The following is a 12444-nucleotide window of genomic DNA, read 5'->3' on the forward strand; positions in this document are numbered from 1 at the left end:
ATATTGAGTTCAAGATATTCCATGGTCATGATTCTTTTGCAAACAAGGTGGGGTCTTAAAATATGAACTAAATGGGTGATCAACCAGGCATTAGATTGGAGATCATCACACTCTGTTTTGCCTTTGGGAAAAATGGAAAGAAATATAAAAGATGAAGCCATAAAAAGGAATGAAATAATGACATTTGCAGCTACATGGATGGACCTAGAGATTATCATACTAAGCGAAGTAAGTCAGAAAGAGAAAGACAAACACCATACGATATCACTTACACGTGGAATCTAAAATATGACGCAAATGAACTTATCTATGAAACAGAAACAGAACTCACAGACATAGAGAACAGACTTGTGGTTGCCAAGAGGGAGGGGGTGGGGGGGTCGGATTGGGAGTTTGGGACTAGCAGATGCAAATTATTACATATAGAATGACTAAACAACAAGATCCTACTGTATAGCACAGGGAACCATATTCAATATCCTGTAATACACCATATGGAAAAGAATATGAAAAACAATATACATGTGTGACTGAATCACTTTGCTGTACACCAGAAGCTAACACAAGTAAATCAACTATACTTCAATTAAAAAAAAAAAGAAATACAAGAGATGTTTTCATTTGAAGATATTGACAACTATAGCATACTGTTTTGAGTAGACATCCAAAGGAAGACGCTTGTTTGTTTTCATATGGTACTTAATCTGTAAACATTTCCTGAATCAATACTTAGTTAGTTCTGCTACGGTTTAGATATCACAACCCTATTAATTAAGCAAGTATTATTATTATTGTTATTATTTTTTTTTTTTTGCGGTACGCAGGCCTCTCACTGTTGTGACCTCTCCCGTTGCGGAGCATAGGCTCCGGACGCGCAGGCTCAGCGGCCATGGCTCACAGGCCTAGCCGCTCTGCGGCACGTGGGATCTTCCCGGACCAGGGCACGAACCCGTGTCCCCTGCATCGGCAGGTGGACTCTCAACCACTGTGCCACCAGGGAAGCCCAAGCAAATATTATTTTTACCTGATGTAATCCCTATACAAGCAAATGACAAAGGTGTTTTAATTTTATTGTGCAAAGGAGAAAATTGTAATAGTATTTGTATAAAATATGTTGTAATTCATCTACCTTTGAGCAGAATTGGTGTTGGACAAAAAAAGATATATAATTGGGTTACTAGGCAATATATGCTAACTAATAGCTTTAGTTTTTAAAAAGTCATTAGCAATTCACTTCCCTCACTGTAGTTTAACTTAATGACTGTCAACTCATACTAACACTTGAAATTGGAGAGAGTGGATCACAAGTTTTAATGTTATTTATTTCAAGACACTGTTGACTGCAACTTAATAATTGTCTTCCATGCCTTAGTAGAAAGATGCAGTATGAACACCACCAAATTAAAGATTCATGTTGATTATAATACTGTTTCTAAAATAGAAAAGCTAAAATATACAAAAATATGACATATGGGGATCCTACCAACATTTCTTCTTTTGGGTAAGGTCAGGGATTAGAAGGAAAATATCCATAGGCTGTTGGCTTTTGAAACCTACTTCTGGTTAAGGAGAGTACAGCAGAGAAAAATCAGCAATATCTACACTTGCACCGAAAGATAAGTAATAATAATAGCTAATATTTATTGAGCTCTTAACATGTACCAGTCATTTTTCTAAGTGCCTTCCATTCATATTCTCATCTAACCTATAATCATATGGGGTAGGTACTATTTTTTTCCTGGTACACAGATAAGGAATTCTGAAGTTCAAGTGCTAGTAAGTGGAGGAGCCAGAAAGTAAGTAAAAACATGCAACTCCAGACACTGTGTTTTTGGTCACTACGCTCTATTTCCTTACATATCAGCAAAGTGGTACCTTCAAATCATACAGCAACAAACACACTGCCTGAGTAGGCAAGGACCAACATACTATGAGAAAATCAAGTATTTATTTTTCCCAGCATTTGGTTATGAAAAGATTTGAAAGAATTATACAATGAACTCTCAAATGTGTACCACCTAGATCCTACAAATAACATTTTGCTGTATTTGCATTATCATATTTTTACCCAGCCATCAGTCCATACATACATCTTATTTTATTTTTAATCCCTTTTACTGTAAATTCAGGCCTTTGATTTTTTTAATATAAATTTATTTATGTATTTATTTATTTAGTTAGTTAGTTAGTTATTGGCTGCATTGGGTTTTCATTGTGGTGCACAGGCTTCTCATTGCAGTGGCTTATCTTGTTGTGGAGCGTGGGCTCTAGGCGCGTGGGCTTCAGTAGTTGTGGCACACGGGCTCAGTAGTTGTGGTGCATGGGCTTAGTAGCTCCACGGCATGTGGGATCATCCCAGACCAGGGCTCGAACCCGTGTTCTCTGCATTGGCAGGCGGATTCTTAACCACTGCACCACCCGGGAAGTTCCAGGCCTTTGATTTTGTTAACTATAATAGTGCAGAAAAATGGAAGTCGTGTTTAGAGACAATGTTAGAGAGCTAATTTGTTATTTTTTAAAAAATCATACCAATTGTTTAAAAACAATCAGGCACTTGTTTTTAATTATCTATTTAATACTGGCTGATTAACTTCTAAATCTGTATTTTGCCTCCAAATATGCAGTTGTAAGGATTTAATGAGAAAAAAGATATATCATACTTTCTACTCTACCTTGCACAGAGTAAGTAGGTATTCAATAAAGAACAGGCAAAATAACGAAGCGAATGGGAAAATGCAAAAGCAACTAAGCTTATACTGCTCTGAATCAGTTAACATATTGGAGGGCTTAGGATAAGATAGCAAAAGATAATCCTCCAACCAGGGAGAAGAGAGTATTGTTCAGATATTTTATATCTGTATCTAGAACTGTTTGAAAAATGTTAGGCTGTTAGAACTAATCAAGTAAAATAAAGATGAAAATAAAGATCAGAAGCTATTTAGAATAAAGAGAGATGAAAGTACAAGGGATTGCAGAAATATTATCAGATGAGTATGTTTACCTAGCTCTCCATGAAAACAAAAGCATTTCTTCAAGAAGCTGAGTTAATGTAGTCCAAGTGCATTGCTCTTTGGGGATCTAAATTGGAACACCCAGAATAACCAATTATCTCTTAAACTGTCACTACAGCGTGGATTTTGTGAACAGTACTTTTCTCAAGTCCTTAGGGACATTAAGGGAAAGTTATACCTGTACCTAAAATGCAAATAAACAATTACTTACTGCAAATACTTCAGTGCTCCAGATAAGCAGGTAATAAATATAACTTCCTCTTGTGAAAATTGAGGCACTTAACACATTTCTTATTCCAAAATTTACCATATCCTAACACAGAAAAATGTCACAAATATGAATATAGGCAAAATCAACAATATCCTTAAAATAAATTTGGATTTTCGTCCACGTAGGTGTAATCAACCACAATACCACAGCATAAGACAGAAGGGAAAGATTAAAAAAAGTCAATTTAGCCTAAGTTCAAAAAGCAAGTGAAGAAATTCACTTAATTGAGAATAAAATCATAGAGTATCAAAACCATCTGATTTAGTGTTGGAGGGTAGAAAAGAAAAGAATATTGCCCTAATGTGGGTCTATCTGAATGAACTGGGCACAAACTACACCCTTAAACATCTTAGTGATGGAACTGCTTGCAATCTTTATTTCAATGCTTAAGAATGCTGGCCCAGTGGTTTCAATATAAGCATAGCTATTGTCAAGCTATTCTTCTGTAACAAACTTTGGTAAGAGTAAACTGAAATCTGCTCCTTAGGTCATTACCGTTCTGGGATATCAAGAGCCAACCCAAATCAATGGGATGATGAGAACCATTAACTATCATATCAACAGTCCTGAAGTCTGATCTTGATACATGTAGTAATAGATAGTTTGTTTTTACACTTTTGTCCATGAATGATAAATAGTAAATTATTTATGTAAAGAAAGGCTAATCATAACTGTATACATAACATTAATTTGATATTGTTCTTATGAATAAAATTCCAAATAAACAGAACGAAATGTCCTTTGAAATGGAATATAATTAAATGCCTCTGGTAACTTTAAACAGGCATTTATATTAATCCAAATATTAAAAATTATATTAATCCCAATACAAAATATATTCCCACATCTGCCTATCTTTCATTAGGAAGTATAGAGTGTACATCTGTCCTGATAAACATTCCAAAGTGCCGATCCAGATAACCAGCATGGATGCATTCATAAACCTGGCAGAGTCCCAGTTCCAAGTGGTTTTATATTATGAAAAGTATAAAATGTTTAGGTAGATTTTGCTTCTACACTTACATACATTAAAAAGATGGTCTTTAAAAATGTTTATTTTGTGAGGCAATAGGAGAAAAAAAATTTATCTCCAAATATTGATGTTACATGTTTTGACCAACAATGCTCTATTATTATATTGATCTTATCAAAAAATAACTCTAATCTAAAACATAGAAAATGAAATGAAATGAAAATATGTAGGACACTGAGAAAATCTAATCTCTCCTTCTGTTGAAATTCAGCCTCTGTTATGTACCTGTTTTCAGACAGAGGAAGTAAATTCACAGTATTACAAAGACTCTACTATCTTCTTGTATAAATATAAAATTTGGAGAATGTTTCCAGAAATTTCCCAGGTGGCTTCAATCATGATGAAAGTTTCTCTAACTATATTGAGAGAGAGAGAGAGAGAAAAAAGAGAATACATAATATAAGAAACCTAATCTAATCTAACCAGGCCAAGTATAAGAATAAAAATGGATCTTAACTACACTAAAAATGAAAACAAAAGTTATGATTTTACCAAATCATCCATCAAAACTGAGTAGACACACCAAGAGACCTAGGAACCAGAGACTTCATCAAGCTATAGGAAACACGGTCTGAGAAGTTTCTGGCAATTAATAGTGAGAATCTGGACTGGCTACTTGAGTGTTAGGGGATTTGCCAGTAGGCAGTAGGCAGAAAGATAAGCAAGCAGGCAGCCTGCCCACGTAATCAGCAATGTCCACTGGAGGGCAGCCAGTGGATGTTCTGGCAGGAAAACGGTGTTAGTGAAATCTGTTGACTGGTAATCAATAGAAGTACTAAAAGGCAATGCTCAACATGGTGGAGGCTTGGCTTAAGGTAGTTCCAAAGCAATTAAAGGGACTCAGTACTAAAATGTCTGCTCAGAGATGGGGAAATGACAAAGATCTAGTGAATTAACTAGAGTAAGAAGATAAAGCCTTTGCCAAGTATATAGCCAAGAGCCAGTTATTAGAAATAAGAGCAGAATCAGCATCAAAGGTGAACTTGAAGCTGATCAATAGAATCATTAACTGAGACAGTAAGAAACCCTCCAATAGAAAGGAGATTATTCCAGAGGGGGATATTGATTTGAGCCTGAGTTTTAAAATTAAGTGTCCCCAAATCAGGGACCTTGACAGATGAAAGATCAAGAAACCAGGTCATTTATTACTATCTTCTGCAAAATTAAGATGAAGTATGATGATTCTTAGAATACGATTGTAATGTAAGCCAGGGTGCACTGAAAACAATGGTATCATTAGGTATACTGCCCACAATAGTACTTTCCTATTTAATTCCTTACTGAAAAGTTTTCCTGCTGCATAATAAGAAAAATTTCCATTATTCAGCACCTAGGAGTCTGTTCCAGTCAGGGTTCTCTTTCTAAGGCAACAGAAGCTTACTCAAAGTAACTTCAGCCGAATGTAAATTTATTGGAAGAATAGCTGCAGCTTACAGAATCGATAGGAAAGCTTAAGAACCAAGCTCAGAAGATGACTAGAAAACAAAGGGATCTGAGTAATGGAGACACAATCAACGCCATGCTACAGAAACTGCCAGGATATGATACTAACTTGGCATCATTTTCCCGGACTTAGATGTTGTCAGCATGCCATCAAGGGCGTTACTAAATTCTCAACCACCCTTCCATCACCACACCATCTCCTTAGATTCAAATTCCCGAAGGGGAGTACATGATTGGCTAAAAGTAAAGCAGGCTTACACTCCAGCTTCCAGAAGGTGGTTTTCCTCTTACCCACTCTCAGTCTCAGACAACCACTGGTCTGTTCTTGGTCATTATAGATTACTTTGATGTTTTCTGGAATTTCATATAAATGAAATCATATGCACTCTTTTCCATGGCTCCTTTTGCACAGCATAATGTCTTTTAAAACTTTCCATGTTGTTGCATGTACTGGTAATTTCTTCCCTTTTATTGATGAGTAGAATTCCATAAACACAAAAATTTGATCATTTATTCACTGACTGATGGGCTTTGAGTTGCTTCCAGATTTTTGCTAATATGCAAAAAAGCTGCTATAAACATTCATACAGAAATATTTGTGTGGACATATGTCTTAATTTCTCTTGGGTCAAAAACTTGGAGTGCAACGGCTGGATTATATGGTAAGGGTATTTTTGACTTTGTGAGAAACTGCCAAGCTATTTTCCAAAGTGGTTATGCTCTTTGCATTCCCACTGGCAATATATGAGGGTTGCAATTGCTCCACATACTAACACTAGGTCTATTCTATCTCTTTAATTAGCCATTCCAGTGGGTGTGTAGTAATAATTTGTTGTGGTTTTCATTTGCATTTCTCTGATGACTAATGACCCTGGTGGTCTTCTCTTCTGTTTATTGGTCCATTTGTATATTTTCTCTCGTGTAGTGTCCCTTCAATCTGCCTGGGCCAGATTGCATTTTCCATAAACAGCCACAACAGTATCTTCTATCCCACATGATTTTCTTACATTGTGATTGTAACACACGGACCAGCAAGCGATAAGGTCTATATGTCCCTCTTTGAATTTGGGCAATCTTGTAACTTCTCGGGATATGTCATTAAAGTTCACACAAGATGACACCATTTCCACCTAGTTCTCTCGGGATGCTTGCTCTTGGAATTCAATCACCACGCAGTGAGGAAACAAAGAATCACATGAAGAAGCCCCGTGTAGGAGCTCTGGTGAAGAGCCCCTTCTGAGGTCCCAGGCAAAAGCCACCATTAAACACCAGACTAGTGAATGAATAAACTTTAGATGATTCCAGCCTCCAGCTGTGGATTTACCTTGCAAGTAAGGTCTCTGACATTACAGAAGAGAGACATGCTGACCCTAAGGAGCCCTTTCCAAATCCCTGCACCTCAGAATCCATGACCATAATAAAATAGCTGTCACTTTGCACCATGAACTTTAGGATGGTTTTCTTTGCAGTAATATTCAATACATAAGTAAAACACAGGCTTTGAGATGCCACCAAGTATTTAAAGAGTCCGTGAAGAGAAACACAGTTTAGATTGATTTTTTTCTTTTTCTAAAAGGCATTTTTTGTTTCTTAGTATATAGGTACAATTAAATCTTTGAGAATCTGAGCTTTTCCCTAAAGTTTGACCATGCTAAATATATACATATACATAATTTTTATATAGAACTCTCACTTCAAGTGTTACTTGGCCATTATTCTGTCATTATCATTTGTTTCATCGACTTTCAGAAGGCTGATAAAGTTCAAGTAGACGTCTATTATGAGGTGATGAAACGTAAATGTCACTAGCATTTATTGACTTCTCATAAACTTTTTCACAGCTCTGATTTTCCTATAGTCACATTTGTAGGTGTGGAAGAACAAAACAAGAAAACCAAATCAAACAAACAAGAAACATGCTGAATTTTATTTTTATTAACTCAGAACAGATGCCAAGGTAATGGGAGCCCCAAATCACTACTCATCCAGGCAGGTCAGCACACAACCATAAGTACCTCAGTAATTCAGGGTTACACATGTGCTTGTATTCAAAATCCAGGACAGTAAGATTAAGAAGACGTATATTTGGATATATTTAGGTTGGCTTAAAATATCTTGATAACCATGGATTAATGGATATGAGTTCAGCTAATCAGCATCTCTAAACTTATCATCACACATCTGAATAGTCTTGTATTTTTCCACTAAAGTTTTATGAACTTTAGTTAGAAGTAGATACCTTCTGAGTATTTGCATACGATAAAGTGCTGGAGATAACGAGTTAAGACAAACTTTCATCCTTCAAAAATCTCAAAATAGTGAAATGATACATTTTTCTTTTGCCTAAACTTTATTTGCAATCACTAAGAGGTTTAGCATACTTTTCAGAATAAAACTTTTTTTTGAAAAGTCAATGTACGTGATCCACATTAACATTATAATGTTACAAATTTATAAACTAATGTATTTGCAGTTACTTGCTTAAATATAGAATGCACTGTCCATTTTAGAACTTTATATATAAATTATTATGTAGTAAGACAGTCTAGTTATGCATTTACACATCCTTCCTCTTTTTCATGAATTCATCAACTACAATTATCTTTAATGAGATGATACAACTTTTTCTCAAATGACACTGGTCAATAAAAACACTGATAATATATTAAAAAGATATATAACATATACAAAGTAAAGCTGACATTTGAGTTAATATGAAATATTTGAAATATGAAAATAGCTTTAGCTCAGAGTTAAAAAACAGATACTATCTCATTATGTATCAGAATATATGTATAATTAGGAATATTACAATAGTTTCTAATGAGACTACTATGTGTCCATTTCATTCCTTTATTAATGGAAGTGGACTTGCTTGTAGAGTTCCTCTGTTTTTTTGGAGAACTTAATCCCAGCTTACCCAAAAGGCAAACTAAATGTTTACAGCAGCAGAAAAATATACACAGTGATTTTGGTTAGTGTTCTATTAAGAATTTTCAATAAAACACCAACTTTGTAATCAAAGGAAAAAGCAGAACTCTGTTATACTTGCTTACACTTGTTTTATGGCTTAATGCATTTTTTAATATATTATTACATATTAAGGGTGTACCATTAACTTTTTAGTATGCGGGCCTTCTCATTACTTTAATCTGATCAAGATGGAGCTTTACGAATATCACAATTTCATGACATTGTGATGTTTTCAGATTTGTTTTTAGATCTATTAGAAAAAGAAATGTGATGAAAAATGGTAAGATTTTATAATCTAATTCTGAAGATAAAAATAAAATTCTTAGCACTGTGTTTGTTCCCGATCACATACATGGCTTCTCCTCTGAATCCTTCAGGTTTTACTTTGAGTTGAATAGATGGCAAATTGGAAAAGGTTTATTTCAATCTTTCCATTATCCTGTTTGTGGCAATTGATGCATTCTAAGATATATAATCTTTTAAAAATAGCCCTTTAAGCTTTATTTTTTGTGTCCCATTTAATTGTTCTTCAGCACCTAAATATTGACCAGTAAGTCCAGGAATGAGAAACTAGGGAACTAGTGATGGGTCATGTGACTTTGATGAATGAGGGCTTAGGAGCCCAGATATAAACTGTCAACTTCTCATATATTGGCAAAATAAGTTTTGTAAATGAAAACCAATACTCTGAACTTTATATACCAAAGGCTTCTCCTGCCTGGGCTATGAAATGTTCCTTCACGTACCATACTTGATTAAAAAACTTAAATATATAAAGCATCCAGGCAGGATTTTTCATTCCTCAAATTTTGAGGGTGCTTATTAACTCTATGGATAAGGTCCAGGTTGCTTGGACCAAATGATAAATTTGTCTTATTTCTAAATATCTGCTCGTTTATTATCACAAAGCAAAGGTCCATTGGCTTAACAGACAAGCATACCATTTAAATACATATTCAAAATTTATTCTCCAAATGCAACATTGATGGTCTCTGGTCAATATTTCTTTACGTGACCACACTGTGAAAACAACTTATAAAATTTGTGCTGTTTTTATTTAATTTTAAATTTGTTTAAATTAAGTGACACACACATATATCTTGTAAAAATGAAAACTTTATATATAAAAAAAATTGCCTCGATCTCATCAAAATTCCAGTCCTCTCCCCAAAGTATCTACTGCTATCAATTTGGTATTTATACTTTTAGATCTCTTTCTAGAGACTTAAATACATTTATTAAAATAGCTACAAGACAAACAGGTTTTTTACGTTTTACAGGAAAATTAAATAATATGATTTATGTCAATCTGCAATTTTTCCCATTCAATTTGTATTGAAGCTATTGATATTCTGTAGTATGAAATATATCTCATTTATGTACAGGGTTACAGTGATCCAAGATATCTAAATGTAAGTCTTTAGCAACTTCTATGCTAGTTGTCATTTAAGTAGTTTATTGTTTTAAGCTTTTAGAAAAACACTGTTAGGAAGATTCTTGTATATGCCGCTTGGTGCACTTGTACAATGATTTCTTTAAGATAATATTATGTGCCAAGCACTGTGCTATGTGAGAAAGGTGTTATTATTATCTTTTCATTGCACTGAAGGTAAAAAGTGACTTGCCTAAGTTCACACAGCTAGTAAGTGCTAGATCTGGGAGTTTCACACATCCTATCTAGCATCAGGAGCAGTGTTCTTAATAACTACTCTCTATTCCTTGCTTTTAAACAAAATAACTACTGGCTCAAACTCTATTCACATTTAAATTTTAATATATGCTGTCCATTTGCCTCCAGAAAGGCAACAGCCATTTACATCTACACTAAGAGGGACATTTTTATTGATATTTCCCTGGCATATCCTTCCAAAGGTGGAAATTGTTTGTTTGTTTGTTCTTAGAAGGAAACAATGTAAATATTTTTTTTTTGCTGTACACGGGCCTCTCACCGCTGTGGCCTCTCCCGTTGCAGAGCACAGGCTCCAGATGCGCAGGCTCACGGGCCTAGCCGCTCCGCTCACGGGGCACGAACCCGCGTCCCCTGCATTGGCAGGCGGACTCCCAACCACTGCGCCGCCAGGGAAGCCCCAGTGTAAATATTTTAATAAAAACAATCCCACAGCATTTACTGTCATCTGGTAATAACATAAAGGTGAGCAAAACAATATGAATAAATGCCTTAACTACACTTCTAACGAAGGACACCTAGAAAAACTGTATTGCCTTCTCAACAATTTCTCACTTCATTGATCATTTCTAGTCGAAGACACTTTGGAGCAGAGTAATGTTATCTCCTTTTAGCATGATCCGACTCAGCTGTTTTCTTGACTTTGTTTTAGAATGAATCTCTTCTGCATCATCTAATACGAGGTTCATATACCCATCAAAACCAATGATACAGCCCTCTATCCGCATATTCACTTGCTCATAAAGCCACACCTGAATCCGAGATCTAATTTGCAAGTATCTGAAGATGAGATTGATGGGCTGCACCATCACCTTCTGCACCTTCTGCACCTTCTGCACCTTCTGCACCTTCTGCACCTTCTGGCCCCGGTACGCCATGGTGGAAGCTCACAAAGACCTCACTATCCTGCACACCCTGGAAATCGGTTTTAAGTAAAACAGTAATGGGGAACTCAATATAGATCTTCAGTTACTGATGATGATTAGAACCTGTGCCTTAATGCTATTGTGAGAGAAGGCTGAGTAGGTACTGCCTCTGGAGGAACAGATTGTAGTGTCCTATAAAGCGAACAGGAATGCGTTCATTCTCACCCACCACACATCTCTTTAACTATGCTTTTATGACTTTATAACAGTTTGAATAAACTATCCGGGTAGTTCTGTATTCTCATTTGTCCTGCTTCTGGTACAGAAAATAGAAGGATGAGCAGTCTCTCACAGACTGAAAAGATAATTCTGTTGTCATAGATGTATATATTTTGTTGTAATATATATGTGAGTGACTGTAACAGAAAACTGGATCCACTTCCTAATTACTGTCAGAAATAATGATTCCTGATTAACTATCCCTAAATCAAAACCACCATTCTGGTTAGACGCCCTCCATCATTTCACTAGCTCACAGAAAAAGTCTATTAAAAAATTTTTTTTAAAAAAGGGGAAACTTAGTTACCTAGTAATATATATTGCCCATGGTTAAAATATCCTTGGGTGTTTGACGTTTTCTGAATGGTAGAGTTTGGCGTTTTGTTATTTGGAAATAAATCATTTGTACTCCTGCTATAAAAGGAATCTCGGTTAAAAACCTAAGTTAAAATTTAACCTATCAGCTTAAGATAAAAATTTAACCAAACAGTAATGATGCTTTTCTCCTCTTTTTCTATTTTCTGAATCACTCTGTATAACAGAGGTTATATTTCCCTGAAAAAATAACTAATATATTCCCAGTGCTTTATTTGAATGGTTCATTTTGATTGATTCACTTTTAAGTTTTTTCTGTTTTTATTCTGAATTTCTTTTTTAAGTTAAACTGCTAAGCTATACTTTTATACACAGTTTTTCATTTTTAACCTTTTTGTCAAATGTATGGGCATAGTTTTCCATGGTATTCTTAATATTTTAAATGTCCATTATATCTCAGGTTACTAACTCTTCCGTGGGTTGAGCCATTCGTCTGGCTCTTTTATATAGCTTCTATTTCTTTGCTGATAATTTCTTTGTTTCATTTGTTTTAAGCATTGCTCATT

At 35.2% G+C, this 12444-nt stretch overlaps 1 protein-coding gene across 1 annotated transcript; it reads right to left on the reverse strand.

The window, feature by feature from the left end:
- Positions 1–10987: 10987 nt before the first annotated feature.
- LOC136142026 (small nuclear ribonucleoprotein E-like) lies at positions 10988–11296 on the reverse strand. Its single transcript, XM_065900131.1, has one exon. The coding sequence runs from the start codon at positions 11294–11296 to the stop codon at positions 10988–10990; it is 309 nt and encodes a 102-aa protein (XP_065756203.1).
- Positions 11297–12444: the final 1148 nt, after the last annotated feature.

The sequence above is a fragment of the Phocoena phocoena genome, chromosome X, assembly GCF_963924675.1.
Source record: "Phocoena phocoena chromosome X, mPhoPho1.1, whole genome shotgun sequence".
Lineage (NCBI taxonomy): Eukaryota > Metazoa > Chordata > Mammalia > Artiodactyla > Phocoenidae > Phocoena > Phocoena phocoena.